The following is a 26,841-nucleotide window of genomic DNA, read 5'->3' as shown; positions in this document are numbered from 1 at the left end:
CTTTAAAAAATAGAGTATAAGAAATTCAATAAAATATCACAAGGCCAAGTCCAGCCCTCCAACCCACACACCCATTGCTCAATTTCACCTGACTCCTCTCTTGCTTACACCAGTGTAACTGTTGATGTCCGTGGAATCACTCCAGATTTACATCACTATGGGACGTGTATCCGGGCTGTTGATTTCAATGGGCATTGTGCCTGAATTTGGACCATATTTTTTGTCTGATTCCTGGTTTTAATTTAAATGCTTTTATTTTAATTTTATTTTAGGCAGTTTAAAGGAAAACTTGATGCATTATCAGGTGACTTAAAAGCAAATATAATGTCATTATTTCAGATAGGAACCTTGGGAAACATTTTCAAAAGCATCTACGTGATTTAGGAGCCTCAGTACCATTTTCAAAGTGATTTAGGCACATAGGGTTAGATTTTTAAAAGGTATTTAGGCCTCAAAAGAGGTAGACAGGAGCCTACTGGGATTGTCAAAAGAACATAAGTGCTTAATACCTATTTAAATAATTGATTTCAATGAGAGTTTGGTGCCTAACATTCTTAGGTGCTTTTCAAAATCTCACTAGGCACCTCTTAGCGTCTTTAAATGCATAAATGCCTTTGAAAATCTTGGGAAAATCCTTAGGATCCCAAGTCTCATTGAAAGTCAATGGAAATTGGCTCCTAAGTCACTTAGGACCTTTTGAAAATGTTACCCTACACTCGTAAAGTGCCTACTATTGTGCATATGATAGCACTCTTCAGAGCTGCAAAGCCCAGTGACCCTAATTATAGGTGCTTGAGGATATCTCACCTATGTAAGCCGGATTATATAGAATTCTAGACAGGGAAGATAGTTTTGTAAAGTCCGGTTACTCGAGTAGATGAATGGTACACATTGGGAAGGTTCCTAGAATTCACAATAATTTGTAAAAACAAATTTATTTGGGCATAAGCTTTTGTGGGATAAATTTGTTAGTCTCTAAGGTGCCACAAGTACTCCTGTTCTTTTTCCTTTCAGATAGTTTCTGCACATTCTATGAATAAGTAGAGCCACCAATGGGGTGGGGTGGGGAGAGTCTCCCAACACACAGTCTCACACAGAAAGTGATAATTTAATTCCTATTAGTGCATCCTGTAATACATGAAAATATAACCCCATATTATTAAAACACCGTAGTACCACCAAGGAAACCCCCTCCATATGTGCTTTCATTAATCAGTGCAGGAGCAGCTTCAGAGCTATATTGGCCTATGCGTACCCCACCAGCCTCAGAGTGTTGGGGAAGGTCTTACGCATCCCCATGCACTTCTCCTGATCAATGAACAGGGAGTTGGCTTTGACAGCCAGGTCATGCTCCAGATTAGATTTGGTGTGGACTAACATCTGCAAGGTGTCCTCTGCGTCCCTCAACCTCTGCTGAAGGTTCTGGATGGTGTCATCGATTTCATGGACTTCATTAACCAGGCTAGAAGACAACAACAAAAAAACAGAGTTAGTAGATTCTGAGAGGGAAATAGTCCCATAACTTGGCATGTTCCTGGCAAGGCATTATTTACAGGGCTTTTGGTGCCGTTAAATACCATCTTGGTTACATTCTGAATGTATTACATGCATGTTTCTGACTTAAGGCTGGATCCCACTGAAGACAATGGCAGAAATCCTTTTGCCTTCAGTGGGGGGGGTTTAACAAACAAACTGCTCTCAAACTCTAGTGATACATGGAAACAACTCATGCAACAGACAGTGCTGTTTAGAAAAGTGATGGAAAGCTGTGGTTTCCTGTTCTCATTTTGTTTTCTGGGTTTTTCCTTGCTTGCACGCGTGTGCGCGTGCGCACACACACACACACAGTGTAAAGAGTGAAAAACAGCAGAATTTAAAAATTAAAGAGCAGAATATGAATGATGGATGAATAAAGACATTCAGGATGCCAAGAGAACAGTCAGGTGAAATAATTTTAGATACAATGACTAAATAGAGTTTACAATTGTCTTGCAGATCTTTACATTGACTCACTGCAAAGATGCACTATTGTGAGTTATCTCAGCACACCGGCTGTGTTGTGATGTATTGGGTGAGTGGTGTGATGGGTTGGGACGATCTAGCATTTAGGGTATTAGTCTGTGATTCGGGAGACCCACATTCTATTTGTAAGGGGACTCTTGTCCCCTTACTAAAACTGAGTGGGGGTGCTTTGGTTGGCTTATTCCCCATGCTAAAAGAAAGGGGAAGGGTCAATGGGAAATCAGGACCCTGAGACTGACAGTCCCCAGGAACAATGGAGAGAGGCCAATGCTCCAGGTCAGCCTGATTGACAGGGCGGGCAGGTTAATCAGGGAGTCAGGAGGCCGGAGTCCCGTCCTCCGTGTGAGCTGGAATTGCCTGGGTCAGACAGAGTGGGGCCGAGCTAAGGAGAAAGCAGAGGTCCAAGCTGAGCTGGGGAGCAGAGCCCTGCCAGATTCAGAGGGGCCAGAAAAGCAGACCCTGAGCTCGGAGCAGGGCTGCAGCCACAGAGCCAGAGACACAGTGTCCAGGGAGAGCAGACCCTGTGCTGGGAGCAAAGCTGCAGCCACAGAGCCAGAGAAGCAGCTCAGGGGGCTGGAGGCAGAGCAGCAGCATCAGTGCTGAGGCATAGTGGAACCGGAGCTAGAACAGTGGAGCTGGGGCTGGAGCTGGAGCAGTCTGGAGCCGGGTGCGGTGAGCAACTGGGGCCAGCCAAGGGGGGATCCTGAGCAAAGGGCCCAGCGCAGAAAGACACCCCCAGCCAAGGGTCCTTGCAGGCCAGACTAGGAGGGGGATCTTAACCTGACGGGGGGCTGATACTGGGAAAAAGGGTCCCACCACCCAAAGCCCGGAGGTGTGTGGCCACCACCAGAACAAGTGTCCAACCCACTGCATCCCTGCAGCACAGCCAGGGCCTGAGAAGAAGGCCTGGGACCTACAAGGAACAGACTGTGAACTGCCTGACATTCCAGAGATACTGTTTGTGATGTTCCCTGCCACAGAGCAGGGTGATGTGTTTTCCTTTAACCTTTCCCATTTTTCCTTATTCTTTTTTAAAATTAATTGCTGATTAAATAAATTGTATGTAATGATCAGTGGATCAGGGAAGTGTCCAGTGCAGAGACAGCACCCCGGAGTGGGGACACCCTAGCCCCTGTCCTAGGTGACCACAGCAAGGTTGGGGGTTGAGCCCCCCCAGGAATCCTGGGCCCAGCCTTGTTGGGGTTACAAGGACTCTGCCAGACAGGAGAGTGGAAGGGGAGTCCTCGAGGGCAGGGAGGCCTCTGCGTAAAGGAAGTGGGAGCGAGGACTCAGATCCTTTCGCTAGCCCATTTCACCGGGGTAGTGCAGAAGCCAGGAAAGTTCCCCACAATAACAGGACCATTCCCCTGCTTACATATTCCCTGCTCTGTCACAGGCTTACTATGTGAGCTTGAGCAAGTCACTTAGTTTCTCTGGGACTCTGTTTTACATTTGTACAGTAGAGATAACAGCATTTCTCTAACTCACATTGTCAGGCATTAAGGAGGCTCTTTGGTTAAGTCTAAGCAGCACTATTACATGAAGGACCAGACTGTGCATGATCCTTGCACAGATGGACCGAGGAAGGGTGTTTTTGTGCACAGAACTCAGGATGGACTCGGCTCTCCTGTGGTAACTGACCAGAGCAGACACTCACTGGAGTACAGTTATATGGAATACAATGCAGTCTGGGGAGCCCCCACTGCAAGGGGGGTGCAGCCCTGCCCGTGTCAGATATCTGATAAAGCCGCTGAATCAAGACTGGGGGTGAAATTCTGGGCCTAGTGAAGTGAAATGGCAAAACTCCCATTGACTTCAATGGGGTCAGCATTTCATCTGAGGTTGCTATTAGGAACTGGGCTGTGGAAGCCAAAAAGCTTTAACTGGAATATCAATGAAAAGAGACAGGCCAGGGAGGAAGTAATAGCCAAACCTCCTGCTGAAAGGACAGATCAGGCCCCAGCAGCACCTTTGGAGACAGACTCCAAAAGGAGGAAGACCCTAGATGCCCTCCCTAACTCTCTTCTGGGCACTGGACTCCTTTGCAAGGGGAGGTTTAGTTTTGAAAAAGAAACAGCCAAAACACTTCCACGCTTAAAATACTGAGTATTGAAGGCCCTATCCTGTCAAGTACTGAGTGCCTTCAGCTAGTGCTGAAGTCAATGGGAGTTAAGGATGCTCTGTATCTTAAAAATAGCAACATGGCCACTCAAGAATCTTCTTTAGTGTCTCTCTTATAAGGACGGAAACCATTAATGTTCTCCTTTGGAGGTGCAAAGGTTTGCATGAGGTTAGCACCACACCACACAAAGCCTAGGAAATTAGCTCACTTGCAATTGACTTTACTAGTAACGTCAGGTTTTGGGTAAGAACATAAAAATTGAGCTGTATTAACTTCTATTTGTCATCTTGCAAAACTGTGAATGCTACAGTGCTCTGACAGCACTGAAACATCGGTGGAATGGCTGGTGGCTTGTAACAACCACTGCATGGAATCATTGGACAAATGACCAGGGAGGAGTATAAAAATATTGCTCAGGCGTGCAGGAGTGAAATCAGGAAGGCCAAATCACACTTGGAGTTGCAGTTAGCAAGAGATGTTAAGAGTAACAAGAAGGGTTTCTTCAGGTATGTTAGCAACAAGAAGAAAATCAAGGAAAGTGTGGGCCCCTTACTGAATGAGGGAGGCAACCTAGTGACAGAGGATGTGGAAAAAGCTAATGTACTCAATGATTTTTTTGCCTCTGTCTTCACGCACAAGGTCAGCTCCCAGATTGCTGCACTGGGCAGTACAGCATGGGGAGAAGGTGACCAACCCTCTGTGGAGAAAGAAGTGGTTCGGGACTATTTAGAAAAACTGGACGTGCACAAGTCCATGGGGCCGGATGCGCTGCATCCGAGGGTGCTAAAAGAGTTGGCGGGTGAGATTGCAGAGCCATTAGCCATTATTTTTGAAAACTCATGGCGATCGGGGGAGGTCCCAGATGACTGGAAAAAGGCTAATGTAGTGCCCATCTTTAAAAAAGGGAAGAAGGAGGATCCGGGGAACTATAGGCCAGTCAGCCTCACCTCAGTCCCTGGAAAAATCATGGAGCAGGTCCTCAAGGAATCAATTATGAAACATTTAGAGGAGAGGAAAGTGATCAGGAACAGTCAGCATGGATTCACGAAGGGGAAGTCGTGCCTGACTAACCTAATTGCCTTCTATGATGAGATAACTGGCTCTGTGGATGAGGGGAAAGCAGTGGATGTGTTATTTCTTGACTTTAGCAAAGCTTTTGATACGGTCTCCCACAGTATTCTTGCCACCAAGTTAAAGAAGTATGGGCTGGATGAATGGACTGTAAGGTGGATAGAAAGCTGGCTAGATCGTCGGGCTCAACGGGTAGTGATCAATGGCTCCATGTCTAGTTGGCAGCCGGTTTCAAGTGGAGTGCCCCAAGGGTCGGTCCTGGGGCCGGTTTTGTTTAATATCTTTATTAATGATCTGGAGGATGGTGTGGACTGCACTCTCAGCAAGTTTGCAGATGACACTAAACTAGGAGGCGTGGTAGATACACTAGAGGGTAGGGATCGGATACAGAGGGACCTAGACAAATTAGAGGATTGGGCAGAAAAAAACCTGATGAGGTTCAACAAGGACAAGTGCAGAGTCCTGCACTTAGGACGGAAGAATCCCATGCACTGCTACAGACTAGGGACCGAATGGCTAGGTAGCAGTTCTGCTGAAAAGGACCTAGGGGTCACAGTGGACGAGAAGCTGGATATGAGTCAACAGTGTGCTCTTGTTGCCAAGAAGGCTAACGGCATTTTGGGCTGTATAAGTCGGGGCATTGCCAGCAGATCGAGGAACGTGATCGTTCCCCTTTATTCGACATTGGTGAGGCCTCATCTGGAATACTGTGTCCAGTTTTGGGCCCCACACTACAAGAAGGATGTGGAAAAATTGGAAAGAGTCCAGCGGAGGGCAACAAAAATGATTAGGGGTCTGGAGCACATGACTTATGAGGAGAGGCTGAGGGAACTGGGATTGTTTAGTCTCCAGAAGAGAAGAATGAGGGGGGATTTGATAGCAGCCTTCAACTACCTGAAGGGGGGTTCCAAAGAGGATGGAGCTCGGCTGTTCTCAGTGGTGGCAGATGACAGAACAAGGAGCAATGGTCTCAAGTTGCAGTGGGGGAGGTCCAGGTTGGATATCAGGAAAAACTATTTCACTAGGAGGGTGGTGAAACACTGGAATGCGTTACCTAGGGAGGTGGTGGAGTCTCCTTCCTTGGAGGTTTTTAAGGCCCGGCTTGACAAAGCCCTGGCTGGGATGATTTAGCTGGGAATTGGTCCTGCTTTGAGCAGGGGGTTGGACTAGATGACCTCTTGAGGTCCCTTCCAACTCTGATATTCTATGATTCTATGATTCTATGATTCATGTTGCCTTAAATATAGCAGTAAACCTGAACTCCTGACTTACCGTAACTGGGTGGAATCCCGGCACAGCTCCACGTTTGGCCGCCGTGTGCGCTCGTCCAGGCGGGTATGGGCCACCTTTAATGGCGGCCCTTTGTCTCTGATGGCTTTTCGAATGGCTGCTATCGTCATCTCTGTTTGGAAGATTTCTTGTAGCGTCTAAGATTAAACAAAACCAACCCATACACAAATGAACGTTGCTATTTAGAGAATATAGTTTTGTATTTTCTCTTGCCCCCTCAAAATTCCCTCACTTAGCAGGAGATCCTAAATTCAACAAGCAGCCAACATTATACCCAATACAACCTCTGTATTTTACACTACAGCTGGCTGACAGGTTTACATTTTGATCCATATTCACAAGCAAGGAGAAAGAGAGGAAAATGGATTGCCGCGAGAATAGTATTTACAAAGGTGGCATTGATATTGGGCTCTCTCCAATCCCATTGACGTCACTGGCTCCTCTGCTAATGGCCAGAATGGGAGCAAGATGAGGTGTACACAAAACTGTAGAACTCCTGCCAACAGGTTGAGGATCTTTTTTTTAAGGCTTATCTTTAGAGAAAGTATCCGGTTAACACTGGTGACAGGACACTAAAAATCCGGTTACCACGGGATGTGGGTGTAGTTTGAGCTGGCATTGTCCAGCCAGAACTATTGCCCCTCCCATGTACAAATGCTCCCTGACTTACACAAGGTGTTCCATTCCGGAACGCCTTGCGTAAGTCAAATTTTGCATAAGTTGGGAATGTATCTTTGACAATTACGCAAAAAAAAAAAAAAATTACAGAACTTCAAGTGCGGATTTCCGTAAGTCGGGTTTGCATAACCCAGGGAGCGTCTGTATAAGGAATGGATTCTCACACATTTGTAGGAAAAACAAAACAAAACATCCCATTCTGGATATCAGTACTTTAACTTTTACAGTACCTTCGAGGGGCTTCCAATTTATGATGCACTGTGTTCAATACTGTATTGAACTGGGATGCACATGCAACCAAGTTCTTTCCTTATACTCAGCCTAGTTCCACAGGCCAACGCATCTTTGTAATTTTAAGGGGTTGCAAAAGCACTGGAAGAAGCTCAACACACAATGTTGTAGGTTTCTTCCCTCCCCTCTCCCTCAAGGATTTTAAATCCACTTCTTAGCAGGCTATGATAGAAAGATTGGCTGAATAGGCTAAAGGCAGGTTCTGTCCATTTGCTGGTTCTCTAACAGTTCAATCCATCATAAAAGTACCTCACATTTGATTTCTTTTGAGTTTCATTCCAAAAATTTAAAGCTAAATAAACCTGAAGTTAGTCCTCATTTTTCTGCCCCAACTCAAACTAACTTCTTTCCCAAGTGGAAAATGTTGGGTAAGCATGGAATGTGATTCGAGAAGGGAATGTGAACACAGGCCAATTCCTGCTGACAGTTACATCTGTGTAGCCTTATTGACAGATTTTCACACAGGAATAGATTTTGGTCCCTTCTGCTTTTTCACACCTGGTATAAGCAGTATTTCAACCAAAACAAAATGGCAACAAATAAATACATTCTACATTCCCACCCCCACCCCCCCATTTTTTGACCAGCTCTATTGTGAAGTTAAAGAATCTAATCTGTGGCTCTGATTTATAAGCAACAACCTTGAGGAAAACCTAGAAAGTTCAGATTTAGGTTAGATATTAGGAAAACAGCACTGACTATATAGGTAGTTAAGCACTGGAACAGGTTACTAGGGAGGTTGTGGAATCCCTGCCATCAAGAGTTTTTAAAGAACAGGTTAGACTAACACCTGTCAGGGATGGTGTAGGTCTACTTAATTCTCTCTCAACACAGAGGGGATGGTTTAGAGGACTTCTTAAAGTCCCTTCCAGCCATACTGTTCTATGATTACCTTAGCCAGATGTGTCTGGATCTTATTTTTGGCATCCGCTGTCTCAGAGATGCGATTAGTGAACGCGACGTTCACTCTGTTGAACTGGTTCCACATCTCATTTGCAGTCACAACCAGCAAGTTTTCAATATCATCCCTCAGTTTGGAGGAGGCAGCTCGTTCGCTCTGGGAGCGTAGAATATTATCATCTGTAAACTTGGCCCAGGTCTCTGGCACAGAGATCCTGGGAAAACAAAACCAGAGGCATGCAATAGCATAATGTAGCTAAGGCTGACTACAGGCAACTGCATATTCTATTAGGGAGGAAGTTGGATTAAAATTATCCTTGCTGGAATCTGTGATCCTGACTCTGCCGCATAAAAAGTAGACTATCCGGATACAGTTCATTCAGTAACGCTGATCTTCATCATTCAGACAAATATAAAGTCTGCCGTATTCATGAAGACAGCTCTGACATTTTATGCAGGCTCCACATACATAGTCTTAAATGGTGACTTTTGGATCACGTTTAAGATTTTAATAAAACCACATACACCTCTACCCCAATATAATGCTGTCCTCGGAAGCCAAAAAATCTTATTGCGTTATAGGTGAAACCGCGTTATATCGAACTTGCTTTGATCCGCCGGAGCACGCAGCCCCGCCCCCCCGGAGCACTGCTTTACTGCGTTATATCCGAATTCATGTTATATCGGGCCACTTTATATCGGGGTAGAGGTGTATTTCTAAACAGTTTGAGTATGTTCAAGCTCCAGGGGACACAAGTTACAATCAACTCACTCCAACCGGTAAGATTTATAGCAACTTCTCACTGAATAATAGTACATGTAGTTCTTCCTAGTCATTCCTATTTATTCAAAGTGAAATCCATCCTTGTGCAAAGGGCCAGAACAAGGCCGATGCAACCCTTAAATCCCAGGTAAGCCCCATTTCAGACATGCCAGCCTGCTGCACATCTCATCCACCTTCTGTGAATTTGATCAGCTTCGAGCTTCATTCATTTTGGTTGTTATTCTGCTGCTCATCCAAATTCCTCTGGCCCCAGTAGGGAGGTAATTAATTGACATTTAAAGATTAAAAAAAAATCTATTCCAGCCCATGAAGTACACATGTACAAGTGAACATTAATTTACTCCTTTAGCCCTCTGCCAGCTACGGTACAACCATCCACGTACTGATTTATATCCTCATTCATTTACTGTTCTAATGAAGAGCAGAACTGTATCTCAAGATCAATGCTCTTTCTTTCACTCCGTTCCCATTTTGTTTATATTATGCCCATTACCAGGTCTTCTTTAGAAAGCAATCAGAACCAACAGTCATTGTCTAAGTGAAGGTTGCAATTCAGATTTAGTGGGCTGTACATCAATGCTGACTTATATCGATGTAAAATATATATAAAAATAAATGTGAAGTTTAACAACTGCATCACAGACCAATAGCTAATACATGCATGTTAAACCCAATGATGTCACTTTAAATTAAGCCTGAGATTTTTTTCAAAGCCGCCCAAGGGATTTGGACACAATCTCATTAATTTTACTCAGTTGAGTTTCTAAATCACTGAGGCAGCTTTGGAAATCTCAGCCTGAGTGTCTCAAATTAGGCTTTACATGAACTTTACTCTTCCTTTCTTCTTCCGCCTCCTGCGTCCGTTCTACCTCTCCCGTGCTCAAACCCGCAGTCTCCCTTCTTTATCATACAGGAAGGCTTATATCCTGCCCACACTGTAATCTTTTGGTTACAGTGCACTCAGAGTCATTATACACTTAAGAGACTGTACAGTTTCCACTGATTGTTAAAACGTGCGCTAAAATGACACGTGGCTGTGGTCTGTGTGGGTTGGAGGAGGGCATGTAGCAGCCCATAATAAAGGGAAAGCTGACCTCTCCTGCGAGAACCATCTCAGTAGTTTCTATCCAGTCCTGTGTCCCAAACAGCTTGAACATAATTCTCAAGATGTACTTACGTAGCATCAACCCGCTCCACTCCTCTGTAGTAACTGATGCCATCAGAAGTGTTCCTTAGATGGTGACACTTATCATCGATCCGGTGAGCTGCTTGCTTATCACTAAGGTCTTTCTCCAGCTCGTGCTGGGCTGCCCTGTCGGATCTGTAACATGAGAAAAACCATTATTGCAGAGTAAATAATAATGAGCATAACAGGCCAGATCTCCAGTTCTGGGCAGTCCTCTTCTGCACTACTCCAACAAGGCAAAGGAGACTTAAAGCTGCTCTAGCGGGTCCGAGAGATGATGAGGGGGCAGAGCTGATGTAACAGACCCTAATGGACAAATCCATGGAGTAACCCTACAAGTACTTAACACCAGAGGCCAGTTCAATTCCCAGCTAGCCCAAGAACTGGAGGGGAAACAGAAGAGCGGTTCAGAGGTACCTTTACTTATCCCATCAGCCCAGCTGACGTCAAGCACAAAATTGCTAGCATTTACTTAGCATAAAAATATAATTCAAAGGAAATGGGAAGAGTTTACTATTTCTGAATGACCCAAACAAGAAGAACATGCCTGTGAGAAGGGGATATAATGACACCTTCCACTTTTATAGCACCTTTCATCTGTGCATCCCTAAGCACCATACAAACATGGATCAATTCAAGTTGCACGAGACCCCTGTGAGAGAGATAAGTGCTATCCCTATCTTCGATGAGGAAAATGAGGCATAAGATCACAGAGCAACTCAATGGTAGAGCAAGGAGTAAGAACCAAGTCCCTTGACTCCTAGTAAAGTTCTTTAGTCATTAGATGATGATACTTCCTGCAACAGAATGTAATAAATGAAGGAATGATCTGGTAGCTCCAAAATATCCCTGGCCTGTTTCATGTATCCCTTTAGAAGGGCATTTCAGGCCAGATTGTCTAAAGAGTGCGGCTTCCATTTACGCACCAAAACAAATGGCCAGATTTCCAAGAGAGCTCAGCACTTTGGGTGAACGAGCTCTTTTGGAAATCGTGCCCTGAGTCCACAGCAAATATTTCTCACCCATGGTGGAGTATCTCTCTATGTGAAGCTACTCTTATTAAAAAAACAACACTGCATCGTATTCTTTGGGTCTACACCAACTTGTTCAACAATTAGAACAAATTTAAACAAGAGCAAAGCAACTGTTAAGTGTGCGAGACATTTCTCCCCCTAAGCTGTATTTTTGAGGGGGGAGGGGATTTGCTGAGGTGTTTACATTAGAAATTAGAATATAACGCTACTAAGAAAAGTTGAGGTGAAACTCTTCCTTACGCAAGCTGGGCTATCGCCTTATCCAGGTGGCGTTTCATCCTCTCCTGACACGACTTGATGACGTCAACTTCCTGGTCAATTGACAAAAATCAAAATTCCATCAATGTCCTTGCTTATGAATTCAGGTAACTTTCATTCCGAGACCCACCCTCATGCTCCTATGTGGCCTCCTTGAACTTGGGGTTTAAGCACGCAACAGTAACCCTGTGCTGTGTGCCTAAACCCCGAGCTATGCACTGCCCCTGATCGAGGTCAGGTTGTTGTTTCACAGTCGAGCCCTACATGAAATGTTTTTGTTCACACACAATGAAACACACACTCTGCATGGATATAGCACCTTCCAGCTGAGGATCTTAAAGGACTTTGCAGATGTTCCTTATGTATTTGGATTGTGGCTAATCCATATGCGACAGGTAAGGTGGAGGAAGGAATAAGGTGCCCCCCACACACATATTTGTGGGGCCTGCATAAGGGCTACTACTAAGTTGTCCCCAGTCAGGGGACAATTCACTGAAAAGGGGGTAGATAAGTGCAAAGAGGGGAAGGGAGTAGATGGAACCATGGCTCCATCCCCCACTGTGTACAGGCCAATATGTTGCACTCCTCATGGGGTGTTGCAGTTACCCCCTCCAGAATAACTGAGGAGCTCTGACCAGCATCAGTCTCCCGGTGAGCTTGTCTTTGTTACAGTTGTGTTAAAACATGACTGTGAGGAGTCAAACTAGCTAACATGATGCTGAGCATGGCTTTGCTGTCAGTGTTGACAAGTTACGTTCAGCATCCTGCCAGCTAGTCCTGAGTATACCCTGATGAAGGCAAGGCCTAGACAGAATGTCTCCCAATGCTTCCCCTTTTAATCTACATGAGTTTACTCAGGCTGACCATTCACCTGATTACCCTCTACACACTGAGGTTCGAATTTCACATTAGTCCCATGGATTTCCAACCACTGTACCCTACTTGCTATCTTTGGCAACTGATCTAATTTTCATCATTGTACTTGGGTGCATGGCATTTATTATGTACCTCCCTGCCGTATGGCAGGGATAGCTAATTCTACGATGACAGAAGAAGCATGCTCCCATGTTTCCAGCTGAACATGCCACAATGATACATAGCTATTCATAGTCAGAAATCAGGAAGATATTTTCTTTGAAGTCACACAGCCAGTAGTACAAGAGTTATGGCATTAGCATTAGCTTTCACTGCCTGAAAACTGGATTGCAAAACATTTTTCCCATGCAGACATCAATGTGGAGTCCCAAGTATAGAGACAGATACTTAGCTGGTGTAAATCTAGTTTGCTCCCATGTCAAGCAATTGAGCTACCTCCACATACACCAGCTGAGAATCTGGCTTATTTGCTCCCAGAATGCCTTCTCCTCCTATTGTCAGAGGTGAAAGTAAGCCGTTACAGCGTACTGGCAAGAGCCAGTACACCGTGCCGGACCGGACCGGCTTCCCCAGGCTGGCAATTTAAAGGGCCCAGGGCTCCCTGCAGTGGCTGGAGCCATGGGCCCTTTAAATCGCCTCCCGAGTCCCGCTGCTGGAGCCCTGGGATAGCGGCGACAGGGCTCTGGTGGTGATTTAAAGGGCCTGGGACCCCAGCCGCTGCGGGGAGCCCCGGGCCCTTTAAAGCGCCGCCCGAGCTCCGCTGCCGGAGCCCTGGGGTAGCGGCGGCAGGGCTCCGGTGGTGATTTAAAGGGCCAGGGGCTCTGCTGCGGTAGCGGCGTCCGGAGCCTCGGGCCCTTTAAATTACCTCTGAGCCCCAGGGCTCCTAGACACTTCTGCAGGTGGTAGCACTGGGGGTGATTTAAAGGGCCCAGGTATTTAAAGGCCCCGCCTCTTCCGGTCAAGGCCAGGCCGCTTCCAGTTGAGGCCACGCCCCCTGCTCAGAACTTCGGCTTACCAGTAAGTCCTTTAAGTTACTTTCACCCCTGCCTATTGTCCAGAGATAAATCACATATTACTCCTGGGGGGATTCTGCACCAAAATATTAAAAATTCTATAAATTTTATTTCTCAAAATAATGCAATATAGTCACACCAGTTTCAATTGTTTTGGTAAGTTATTTAAACTACAACACAGAAAAAAAGTCACAGTAACTATTCAGCATTTCCTAAACACATGAAAGTTAAGTTACAAACCCTTGGTAACTAATACCCTGCATTCCAGTTATAATCCTGGATTTTCATTTAAATTACATTACAGAACACCAAGCAGAAAAAAAAAAAGTAGAATGTCATTTTAAATTGCTCAGACTTTCACACATGAAAGTCATACTGTTTTGCTAATCATTGTCCTGGACCGGGCTAGATACTTTGGGAAGTGCTTGGTTCTGATTGTCCTGACATTTTATTGACCGCTTAGAAAATGTTTTATTTGCCCTCAACGTCTTTTTTTTAAAATGGGCAAGTAAAATAAATCCTGAGCTGTAATCGAACCCCATTGTGCCACTTTGGCACAGGAAAAAAGTGAGAGCACATAGATCTTCCTAGCTGATTTCCGTACTGTCATTTATAAGGCTTTACATCACTCTGGCAATGTCGGGGCCTTAAAACTTTTACAGGTTTTATGCTCCTGATGGAATTGACAGAGAATGGGAACAGTTAACTAACCATAGGAACATTAACAATGTGATTATGCAGGCAGGCTGCTATATTTCTGCCTCAGGGAATGAGATCAGTTAACCATCAACAGCAACATTAACAAAATGTGTTATTGTTTTTTTACAAAAGCTATTTTCTTTAATTTAAAAACAAAACTTTCAGTAACATGGTACTAATATTTAATTAAGTTTTTTTTCGATTCTCAAGAAGTTATGTTACTAGGCAGGCAGGCTGCTACATTTCTGCCTCAGAGAATGAGATCAATTAACTAGTAGGAAGACTGCTACATTTCTGCCTTGGGGACAGAGCCTTCTTTGTGCATAAAAAAAGACCTACCTCCACGCCACGAGCCTCAGTAGCAAGTGAGAGGAAAGAGTCGCTCTTGCTTGTTGGCCAGCCCCGCCCCCTCACGGTGATCAACGTCTCCCCCGCAGGCACGCACCCCCACCCCCTCTCCCCCTGGCAGTGATTTGCGTCTCTGAGGCTGCTCAGAACAGTAATATGCGGGCCATATGAATTGGGAGCGCAGAATTCTGTCAGGAGTAACCCTTTTATTCTGGATCCATAGCACACGGCTGGATTTTTCTAACTTTGATTGATAGAAATCTCCTTGTTTCATTGTACTCCCAATCTGTCTCACTTGGCTTATACTTCGATTGTAAACTCCTTGGGGCAGGGACCATCTTGTTGTTCAGTGTTTGTACAGCACCTAGCACAATGGGGTCCTGTACTAGGGCTCCTAGGTGTTACTGCAATACATACAATAGAAATTCTTTCTAACTTATGCTATTGCCTTTAACTCAATGAAAGGAGAAGAAGGGCCTGTGTTGCCAACTCTTGTGATTTTGCAGGAGGCTTGCGATATTTGCTATGTTTCTGAAAGCCCCAGCTCCTAGAGGCAGGTGATTAGGTTTGAATCTAAAATTTCATAGTTTTTCGAGTTCTGACCCCTCATGGTAGTGGAGGAAAGCTGGAAAACATGAGCCAACTGCTCCGCAAGCCTCAAAACCCAGAAGATAATAAAAAGAATTGAACCTCGATTTTTTTTTTTTTTTTAAATACAAGCTCATGACTTTTGGGGACCTGACTCATGAGGAAAAAAATTCTCTCAATGAGCAGTTCACTTGCAGTACCTGTGGCTGAAGTTTCAGTTTCATGAGGCCTCTGCAATCACTCCCTATTTCACTGAACTTTTGGATTAGGATTCTACCTTCATTGCAATTGTAGTGTGGTTTGATTTTTACACCACAAATATAATATAAAGGAACCGCACAGGCACAGTGGGGTGCACATAACCATGTTTAATAAACATCCATCAACATACAAAGCCTAGCTGTACACATACACTGCTGCTCTGGCAGGGTGCTGATGGCTTCTGAAACATGAAACACAGAGAGCACCGCTAGAGGACTCACAAACTATTTAAATAGCTACTTCCCAATTCTGATGCACTATAATAAGGGGACACAGCTATTCAGTGGTTAAATTTTCAATGTGACTCTCTCTGTTAGGAATATGTTGTTTCCTTATGATGAAAGCATTCCCCAGAAACAGTATGGCTGTGTGTTATTTGCCTATATAAGTTGACATTCACTGAGGAACAAGCGACCAAGTAGTTTGGCCAATATTGCATGGTCTACAAAAACGTACCTGGGGTTTGTGCTCTGGGTGGATTGGCAGGAGCTGGAAACACTATGAAAATGGACTCTCGGTCACTAGGCTGGTCCAGCTTACATTGATGTCAATGGGAGTTTTTCTACTTACGTTAATAATGGCAGTTGAATTGGAACTTTCCTGTCCCCACTGAAGCCAACAGCAAAACTCCCACTGATTTCAATGGGGACAAGAGTTCACCCTTAGGTTGGAATTTTCCACAGAATTCAGCACTGGCCTAAATGAAGACAATAGCAAACCTCCAATTGACTTCAATGGGAGTAAAGTTTGGCCAACTCTAAGCTCGTTCTGAAAATCCTGCCGATAACAGGACTTCTCTATAGAGAGACAAAGGGGCTGAGGTAATATCTTATATAACTTCTGTTGGTGAGAGAGACAACAGAAGTTGGTCCAATAAAAGATACTACCTCACCCACCTTGTCTCTCTCTAATATCTTAGGACTGACATGGCTATAACTACACTACATTGGACCTCCTACAAGTATGCCATGGTGCAGCTACCTCATATGTCTCTGCAGAAGCCAATTACCCACTTTTCCTGTGTCAGACAGACCTTCTTTTCATGCTGGGTCCTGGCCTCTTGTGAGGTTCTTTATTTAATGGATAATGGGGGACAAATGCACAAGCTTTCTAAAGAAATTCCACTTGCAGGTAGAGACCAGCCCTGGAAGATTTCAACCCCAAAGATGAAAATCTTCGAGTACTGGAGTAAGTGGGTTACAACAGGAACTTGTGATGTTGCACTCCATAATTTTTTTGTGGAAATATGCTTATGAGTGTAAATATGATGTAACTGGAATATGCTTTATGCAAAAGGTCTCTTGTAAGGTATCATTACAAAGCTTATAATCTACTGAGTGTGTTCATCCTATTTGTATAATTCTTGTATCTGAAACTAGGAATATGAAGTATAACTCTGAGGTCCTATTGTAAATATGCAAAGTGTGGGCCATTAATGATGCTTTAGAATCTTGATGGTTCCCATTGACTAGGACAATTGACGTAAATGGCTCTGTTTACCTGCAAGCCTGCCTGTGTATGTAATGAAAAATGAGGTCTTATGGTGACATGTGACCATGTCATGTGATACTGGAATCCATCTTAAACCTGGTGCTTTTCCATTTAGAAGGAGGAGTGGGGATCCAGAGACACAAAGGATTCCCACCTTGTGCCAAAGCTATAAAGGGGGTAGAGCAGGACAAGGGGGGGTCCCAGTCATGAGAAAGCCCCTGATTTTCACCTAAGATGCCTGCTGGAACTAACAAGGATTGTACCAGGGGAAAGGATTGGGCCCAGACTAGGAAGGAGTCTAGTCTGTGAANCCAGGTATTAATCACTTACTCAGGGTTTATCAATAAACAAAAGTGATTTTATTAAGTATAAAAAGTAGGATTTAAGTGGTTCCAAGTGATAACAGATAGAACAAAGTAAGTTACCAAGCAAAATAAAACAAAACATGCAAGTCTAAGCCTAATACATTAAGAAACTGATTACAGATAATATCTCACCTTGAGAGATATTCCAATAAGCTTCTTTCACAGACTAAAAGAACAGGAGTACTTGTGGCACCTTAGAGACTAACAAATTTATTAGAGCATAAGCTTTCGTGGGCTACAGCCCACTTCTTCGGATGCATTCGAAGAAGTGGGCTGTAGCCCACGAAAGCTTATGCTCTAATAAATTTGTTAGTCTCTAAGGTGCCACAAGTACTCCTGTTCTTTTAGTCTGTGAAAGAAGCTTATTGGAATATCTCTCAAGGTGAGATATTATCTGTAATCAGTTTCTTAATGTATTAGGCTTAGACTTGCATGTTTTGTTTTATTTTGCTTGGTAACTTACTTTGTTCTATCTGTTATCACTTGGAACCACTTAAATCCTACTTTTTATACTTAATAAAATCACTTTTGTTTATTGATAAACCCTGAGTAAGTGATTAATACCTGGGGGAGTAAACAGCTGTGCCTCTCTCTCTATCAGTGTTATAGAAGGTGGACAATTTATAAGTTTACCCTGTATAAGCTTTATAGAGAGTAAAATGGATTTATTTGGGGTTTGGATCCCATTGGGAACTGGGTGTCTGGGTGCTGGAGATAGGTGACCTGCTAAGCAGTTTTTGGTTAAAGTCTGCAGCTTTGGGGGCGTGGTCCAGACCTGGGTCTGTGTTGCAGCAGGCTAGAATGTCTCGCTTAATAAGGCAGGGTTCTTGAGTCCCAAGCTGGCAGGGAAAACAGGCTCAGAGGTAATCTCAGCACATCAGGTGACAGTCCCAAGGGGTTCTCTGTCACCGAACCCATCACAGAACTAATCTGCAACCTTAAGTTCAGCAGTTCTTAGTGGAGTAGCTACTACCCTCCTTATCCCATTGGCAGTTAGATGTATTTAGTCTCTGTTCTGTTGTCTGAAGGAAAATGTCTTGTATAACTGACTTGGTATGTTAACTAAAAACAAGTAATATTATTAGTGGGTGGGGGCCAACATAAAGAAGCCTTGTCATCCAACCTCATCAGATATTTCTGTATTAAAATGGTTGGTAAAATGTTCTGGTGACTCAGAGTTAGCGCTGAAGGTGCTCAGAAACTGTACAACAGGATGGATGGATGGACGGACAGAGGGGTGTGTAAAAGGAGAGATAGGATAGAGCAAGCCTGATTTAAAGCCTACTGCAGTTGCAGTCAATGAGAGTTTATTGATTTCAGTGGCCTTTAGGCCAGGTCCTTAGTTAGTATGTTTTATGCTTTGCTTAACAGATAGTTATTGCTGCTGGATCAGCCTCTCCCATGATAAAACCTGCAGGAAAGGAGCTGTCCTATTGTCATTCATGCTGGAATGCGCCTTGATGCCTGCCCCAAAACCTGGAAGATCCCCAGCACTCCACAGGAGGTCAGACTATCCACATAGAGGCTCCATTCTTCTGACCTGGCACTGTGCGGCCAGTTGCCCCTTGCCTTGCTAGTACAGCCACATTACCAGAGATTCCCTCTGGAAGTGGCTGGCCCCGGGAGGCCCCTTAAAGGAGGATCATCATCAAGGAATGGGCCTCAGGCTGAATCCTCGTTCCTTACATCAGCTCTGCACAGAGCTGATGTGTTTCCCAGCCCTGCCCCTTCTCTCTGGCCCAGCCCCTGAATGGATCTCCTCCGTAGAGTTGGAGGAAAGGGTGGATGGTGCTGCAGAGGCAGCTGAACCCCACTACTCCATATGGGAAGGCTGATGACTGCATGGAGAGGGTCCTCTCCATGAGTGGATCTTGGGGACAAGATCTGGACCTTAGTAAGTATAAGGAGAAATGATGAGGACATAGGTCATGTGTTAAAGCTACAACACCAGGTACTGTTGGTCAGCACGGAGCTGTCTTTGCAGTTAAGTGCCCCGTTCCCTAGTTAGGCTGTTACAAAAACTTACTGTCAACAGCTGTTTTTCCACATCATCATGGACTAGGTCGATTCCCATTCTCTTCTCTCGATGAAGTAAGCACTCTTGGGCTACCTGTTTGGTAAATAAATATAGCTGTCGACTATAAGACGACCAATAAAATTACACCAGAGAACTCTGGAAAAGTTCCAATTGCTTAACATTAGTGCTGTAAAAGCTAGATGTTTATCACACTGCAATATTCAGTAATGGCAGTAATCTTTGCACTTAGAATGGGAATTTTTCCTTTGGAACACATACCTTCCCTTGGGTTGAGAAAATGTCATATGTGGAGAAGGGTCATCTTTTAAGACACGCAAGCCATGCCAATACAAAAGTACCTATTTGCCATATGCTGGTGTGTTACTGATAATAAACAACCAGCTAAAATATCCAAGTGATCAAAACATAAAGGAGCACATACATCCCTGGTGTAGCACCAGTTGAACTCAGAGACATGACTCCAGGCATGAATTTGGCCTGATCTGAGCCTTGCAATAAGACATTGTAAATTGTGACCTTAATTAGGATTTTTGATGTAGCACATGAGAAAATATTTAGTTAAGTAAATACTCTTCCTAACTGCTCAACAGGCATTGGATAGGAAATGTATCAGATGACAAGGGCTTTGTTTATCTCCAGCTTGGCTAAGGGCCTCTTAATAAAAGACATTCAGACATAACGAGCTCAAATGAAACTTAATTAGATATTTGAATGGCTGCAGATGGGGAACTGATAGGCTATAACACATCACAGCATTTATCAATGAAATTGATACCTGGAGAGGACCTTCTGTTTCAGCCAAGGCCCTTTCCAATCGTTTCTTCATGTCTGTAAGAGCATTGGTCTCCCCAATCATCTCATCTATCTCGTGGTTGAGCTCTGATTTCCAAAATACTATATCGTTGACCCGTTCTCCCAAATTTTTGGTAGTGTCTGTTTGGGTTTTCCTTGTTTGCTGATCTTTGTCCTGGATCATGCGGGATGTGTCCACTCTTAGCCTCTCTGCGCTGTGCCGGGATGTCTCTGACTCTTTGTAATTGGTCAGGTTGGATCTGTACCAGTCATCCGGGGTATACCTGGTGAAAAGCGCTGTTCTATTGGAAACAAAGGGAAGCATCTTGCTTTGGGTTAACCCTTGGGAACTTTTGGAGAAGGGAGCCAAAGTAGGAGTGATGGCTGCTACTTTATAATAAGTGCTGGGTCGCCATGGAAGGCTCAAGCTATGGGTCAAAGAATAGTGAGGGAACCGGTTCTTATAGCTCGATGCCATGGTGCTGATAGCTGGTAGGAAGTTAGTAGGTGTTGGTCTTGGGTGGGCGTAAGTTGCCGTTAAAGTAGAGCCTACAAGCTCCATGATGGAAAACTGCTATTCGCTTTTACTTCCTGCATAAAACAAACACAAAAAGACAGAGAATTATCTCATTTAGCAAGGTCCCACTCAGTCATAACAACACCTCTTCAATAAACACATGCAACTCATAATAAAAACACCAATGTGTATAATATTTGAGTATCAGAAAGACAGGCCTAAAACTCTCGAAAGCAAAGCCCTATCTCACAGTTCCCCATATATTTGGATATAGGAGGATTAAAGTTTCCTAGGCCTGATCTACAGTAAAAAGTTAGCTTGACCCAGCTACGCCACTCAGGGGTGTGAAAAATCCACACCCCTGAGTGATGTAGTTAAGCCAACTTAACCCCCAGTGTAGATAGCACTAGGTCAGTAGAAGGATTCTTCCATCAGCCTAGCTATCACCTCTTGGAGAAGTGGATTACCTATATTGATAGGAAAACTGCTTCCACTGGTGGAGGTAGTGTTTACACTGAAGTGCTACAGCAGCGCAGCGTTTGAAGTGTAGACAAGCACTTAGTTATTGCTCAGTGTCACTTATTGACTTGAACCAAGGGCCATATTGTGCCATGACTTTTAAGCAGAACTCCCTACTGAGTAGAATAGGAAGTCCTGTTTACAAACTGACGGCATTACACACTCCCAAACCTTTACTACTGTCCACAATGCAGAGTTAACAGAGGTGCAGAAGCAATGGCTGTATTTTATTCTGCCTCATTTATCATCAATAGATCCTGATTCTGCAAACCCTTACATATTATTATTACTGTATTGCCCTAGTATCTAGGAGCTGCAGTCATGGGACCAGGACCCGTTGTGCTGGGAGCTGTATAAAACACAGAACAAAAAGACAGTCCCTTCCCCAAAGAACTTACAATTTAATTATAAGAGAGGAGACAACTGGAGGATACAGATACAGATTGGGGAGCCAAGGAAACCATGTGTTTTATTTTACTTATCTGAGTAACCCTATTAAAATCAACAGGGTTACTCAGATATGTGCATGCTTAATTTAAAGTAAGTGTTTGCAGGACTGGGGCCTCAGGGACAAACCCAAAATTTCCATGGTTTTCAGTAGGAGCAGTCTCTTTCTCATATCGATCCAGGGTGTGCAGGACAGAAACTGCACATAACTCCTAGTTCCAACATCTGCAATAGGGAGCAAGAATAGACCAAGCAGAAAGTACACAAGCTCAACTTTCAGAACCTAAATGCAGTGTTGCTAAGGTGTAGCAAGACAAGCAAACATCTTTTTTAGACTTGCAAGGAGAGAAAATTTGATGTCAAAGTCACCAACATAGAATAAATATACCGTATTTGAAAAGAGGAAAAAGAACAATTACCTGAAGGTCAGCCTTTTCACTTTTAACCATTGTTACACTTCAAAAGTCATTTGAATAAACTTTCCCCCACTGTCACCCTGGAGTGAATGACCCCACAGGAGGGTTTTCAGGGGGGGGGAGGAAGAGGGGGAATTTTGTTTCAAGTAACTGCATACTGTACTGTGTTTGCTATTGTTCTTTTCACTTTGAGGTCATTAACGAATTGTGTATCAGTAATATAATACTCATGGCATTCAAAAGGTAAATATTTACTTGTATATAATACCCATAATCCATTCACAAACACACTGAGGTGTCTGTTGTGCTGATGGGGAATTCTCTTATGGTTACAAGAGTTGATTGCTGGTTTAAATAAAAGGGACTTTTGGCTGCCCTAGAGAGATAGGAACAGCTCCTGTAGTTGGATCACCGGTCTGCAGTAAGAGGATGACCAATACTGTTGACAAAGCTACAGTATTCGTAGGAGTTCAAGATAGAAAATGTGTTCTCCAAAATTTGTTCCTTACAGTTAAATAAAAACTCTTCACATATTAAACCTGTTCCAATATTCATATTGAACAAATAATATCAATGTTTATTTTTTGATGTATTTGTGTTGGGTAACTCCTAGGAGCCCTGTAACAGCCCCTTGTGGGAGGTACTGTACGAACACGAAACAAACGGGCAGTCACTGTCCCAAGGGACTTATAATCTAAGGGTACGTCTTCACTACAGCTGCTGCAGTGGCACAGCTACAGTGCTGCCGCTATGCCACTGTAGCGCCGTAGTATAGACGCTTCCTACAGGGACCGAAGGTGGTAGCTCGGTTGATGGACGAAACCTTCTTTAGGCCTAGCTGCGTCTACACCAGGGGATAGGTCAACCTAACCACGCTGCTCAGCGTGCGCCATTTTTCACAGGCCTGAACAACGTGGCTAAGTCAATCTCATTTGTAGGAGTAGACCAGGCCTAAGTAGTAAAGGCCAAGATTCAGGAAAGGGTCCCTGTTCAGGAACGGTGCTTAGCCCAAAGCATGCGCTTAAATCCTATTGAAGTCAATGGGACTTAAGCACTTGCTTCATATTAAGCATGTGCTTAAGTGCTTTCCTGAACAGGGATAAATATAAGCACCTACTGAGGTGTTTTTCTGAGTCAGGACCAAAGAGGAGAAGAGAGGTGCTGTAGCTGTATTTTCATTCTAATGATCCTGCACTGATACAATGCCTATTATCCACATGGATCCTAAACCACAGTACAAAGTGAATAGCCCTTTGTGCAAGCTGCACACCAAACATACACATATATATACACAGATCTACCCATCAATGAAGTGGAGCCATCTCTAGGGAGTGAAGAGTAGTAGCTATTTAACAATGCATCACAATGGAGGGTTTGTCTACACAGGGAAATGACTTTATTCCTTAAAAAGTGGAGTCATATCAGAATAACGTCACTTTTATTTCAGAATAGAGTGTCCAGACAGGGAGTTATACTGGCATAGCTATAGCAATATAATTGTTCCACTACACCTACGCTGGCCAATTTCCCCATTAGAGAGACTGGTTTTTATTTAAAGTTCTAAACTTCTGAGGAGGGAGGGTTTGAGTTTTAGTCACCTCAGCAACAACGTAAGAAAACCTGTTCCTTCCCAGGAGCAAAACCAGTAAATCCCAATGATTTATAACTGAAATTCATAGAAGGGAATAGACAGGAGACTCACAACATGCTTGAAGCAGAAAACTACGAAAAATATCATCTCTTAATATATTTAACAAATGACAATGCACATCAGAAAAAAAATATAGAGGAATGAGAGGGTCAAAATAGGGGCCACTGAGTGCCATAAAACAGATAGCTTACAGACCTGATTCAGATCCAACATACACTGTTGTACATCAGGAGTAACATCATTGAATTCACTGGACCAGACACTCTGCTAGCCCATTGATTTCAACAGAGCTATGATGATTTTAAACCAGCTGAAGATCTGGCCCAGTGGAATTATGCAGATGTAAAAAGTGAGAGATCAGAATCAGGCAACATGGAAGGAAAGCCACATGAAAGTCTAGGATGCTGCTATACTAACCAATAATAAACATCTGTAACTCATCTTTGAGATGCTCAAATAAATGTTGCTTTAGCAAAGCAAAGTATTATATTATTACTAATGAATGCTTCCTAATATAAATGATATGGAACATAATACTGCAATTGATCATGCAAACCAGTGAAAACTAGTGAGATCATGGAAGGAGAAAAGGATATTCTCTGAGGCCAGGAAACTATTAAACTTCAGAGTTGGGAACAAAACGTTTGGGCTTGAAGAGGAAGGCAGGAAGCCACACGCAGGTCTGGAAGCTGCTGTAGTCCCAGGTAAATGCTGTACATGTTTACAAATGTCTGGAAAGTGCGACTAGGTGACCTCTAATAGGTCATTTCCATCTCTAGCATCTATGAGAATGTTTTGATGTGCTCAGTGAATAGTGCTTGAGAAGTGCAGTGTTATTAATAGCAATAATAAATAGCAGGTAACTTAGCAAATGAGAATACAACCCACAGAAAAATAGAGAGATGAGTAAGAGGAAGGAAAGTACATTCCCTGCATCTGTGAAATGACTGAACTTAAGTGCCCACCCCTTTTGGCTGCCTTGGTGTGTGGATGCTCAACCTAAGACACCTAGTACCTGATCTCCAGAGGTGCTGTTGAGTTGAGATCAACAGAAGCTGCATGTGCTCAACATCTCTGAAGAATCAGGATCAAGGTGTCTCAAACTGGAAACCTAAAATTAGCAAAAACTTTTCAAAATGTGGCCCTCTGAGCTGGCTGTTTTGGCAGGGCTGGGATTAAATTCCATGGCCAACTCCCACTAATCAATTACTGCCACCACTTTGTCCCCCTGTTATGGACTCTCCCTGTCCCCACTGCACATATTTAGACCTTGGAAACAAATAGTTTTGGAGTCTGGGGTACAATTTTCATGACTTTCCCCTCCTAATAAATGCTTGTCCTTCCCCTGCTGACACAGACATTTAGAGAGAGGAAAGAGATGGTTTGGGGAGTAAAGAGAGCTATGTTGCCCTGGTGCCCCCCCTAAAAGTAAATTCCTTCCCACATCCCTGTAGGACCCACTCCCCAAAACTACTAACCCATTTACTCCCTCCCCCACAGGTAAATGGGTGCACCCCCTCAGCCCTCCAAACACATACATGGGGTGCAGAGCACTTTCTTGGGTTCGGGGGATACATTTCCCTGGATTCCATTCCCACCACTAGCTTGTCTGTATGAACATTAACCGTATCTCCTTGTCCCCCACTTCACACACACAGATTTCGTTTTGGTGAAGGGAGATTTTTGGGGAGTGGCCAGGCTAAATTCCCCTGACTCCCTCCCCACTACATTATTGCCTCCCCTTCCCTCCCCCATTGAAGCTCACACGGGCTGGGCAGTGACAGGGGGCTGGGTTCCTGTCCCCTGTGCTGCCCTGGTGCTTGGTGGGTCCCTTTCAGTTTGTAGGTCCCCAGCAGCCCCTGCCAGGTGCTCCCTCCTCACTGTCTCCCCGAGCCCCCTTGCAGCCACTGGCTGGGGGGCTCCTGGATGGCGGTGGGAGGTGCTGGCACTCACCTGTCTGCTGGCTGCTGCTGAGGAGGGAGGCAGCCTCCTGCATCCACAGGCTGCTTGCAGCTCACTCAGTGATCAGCAGCATCCCCTCCCTCCCCGGCTTCTATGCCCACCCCCTTCTTTGTGACACACAGAATCCCAACCCCACCCATTGGCCAAGAGGGGATGGAAGGGGAGGGAGTGAGGAGGAGAGAGCGTTGCTAAGGACTCACAAGATGCTTAGTAACCAAATTCTCTTCAGGAGGCCTGGCTAGCCTGGGGATCTCCTTGAACTTGGGGCTGGGAAGACAGTGGGAGCACTGGGGGGCAATCACTGTACAGCCCTGGCAAGACACCATGTCCTTCCCTGCTATCAGTGTAGATAGCATTTGACCAAAACATTCACAGTTCTTAAAAGCACTCATTAAAAACACTGCTGAAACCACTTACAAGCAAAACACAGCCACAGCATAACCTTGGGGCAGGTCCTTGCTAACTTCTATTTTCCCATCTTACCTCTGACTTCTGCTCACACCAGCAAGTTCAATTTCCCATACTTCTCTACACTTAAGCTAACTTCATGTCAAAGTCTAATTTCTATTTAACATAGTCTATAGGCTACAGCATGCAGGAGGAATTAGATTTATTTTAGTTTATTGCTTCAGGTAAACTATCTGACACTCTGATAGGGAATGGGGATGAATGTCAGATTAAATGATTGTTTGCAGTGTTGTTGTAGCCATGTTGTTCCCAGGATATTAGAGAGACAAGGTGGGTGAGGTAATATCTTTTATTGGACCAACCTCTATTGGCTTTTGAGATACACAGAGCTCTTCTACAGGTCCGTGTACCTCAAAAGCTTGTCTCTTTCACCAATTCAGGCTATCACAACTAAGTGCAAAGTGGAAGAATAACAGCTATGTGGGTGAAATAGGACAAACACTATGCTCTCAAATTAATTCACACAGAAAAATGATAAAATAAAAAACCATCATATCACCTGTGGGTGAACACTTTTCACAAAACAATCATTCCATATCTGTCCTCTGAGTCTTCATCCTGCACAACAGCATCAAAAGACAAGCCTGGGAGCTACTTTTCTAAAACTAAAATCATGGTCTTAATAAAAGACACTGGATATATGTCTTATTACAACAATCTATAATCTACCAACCTCCCTTTTTTGTCTTATGACTGGAGAGGTGTTAACAGGCCACTTCACCTTGAATTGGCTCTGAGATTGTGTGTTGACTAG

General features: G+C 44.1%; 1 protein-coding gene across 1 annotated transcript; it reads right to left on the bottom strand.

The window, feature by feature from the left end:
- Positions 1–1,001: 1,001 nt before the first annotated feature.
- Positions 1,002–25,696, bottom strand: TEKT3 (tektin 3). The gene is made up of 8 exons (XM_034790538.1): positions 25,611–25,696; positions 20,091–20,698; positions 19,304–19,387; positions 11,619–11,689; positions 10,336–10,479; positions 8,367–8,589; positions 6,488–6,642; positions 1,002–1,462 (listed from the first exon to the last, which is right to left on the bottom strand). Exons 2-8 carry the CDS (start codon positions 20,667–20,669, stop codon positions 1,246–1,248), a joined length of 1,473 nt encoding a protein of 490 aa, XP_034646429.1. The 5' UTR covers positions 20,670–20,698; positions 25,611–25,696; the 3' UTR covers positions 1,002–1,245.
- Positions 25,697–26,841: the final 1,145 nt, after the last annotated feature.

The sequence above is a fragment of the Trachemys scripta genome, chromosome 14, assembly GCF_013100865.1.
Source record: "Trachemys scripta elegans isolate TJP31775 chromosome 14, CAS_Tse_1.0, whole genome shotgun sequence".
Lineage (NCBI taxonomy): Eukaryota > Metazoa > Chordata > Testudines > Emydidae > Trachemys > Trachemys scripta.
The sequence above is the reverse complement of the archived record's forward strand: the minus strand, read 5'-3'. Positions and strand labels throughout refer to the sequence as shown.

What these genes read in the sequence shown, in the direction of transcription:
- TEKT3 (XM_034790538.1), bottom strand. Translation starts at nt 20,669, where the DNA reads ATGGAGCTTGTAGGCTCTACTTTAACGGCAACTTACGCCCACCCAAGA. An exon ending in AAACAGAAGGTCCTCTCCAG is followed by an intron (nt 19,388 to 20,090) that starts GTATCAATTTCA and finishes TTTACCAAACAG; the next exon opens with GTAGCCCAAGAGTGCTTACT. An exon ending in GTGGAGCGGGTTGATGCTAC is followed by an intron (nt 8,590 to 10,335) that starts GTAAGTACATCT and finishes TTGTTTTCCCAG; the next exon opens with GATCTCTGTGCCAGAGACCT.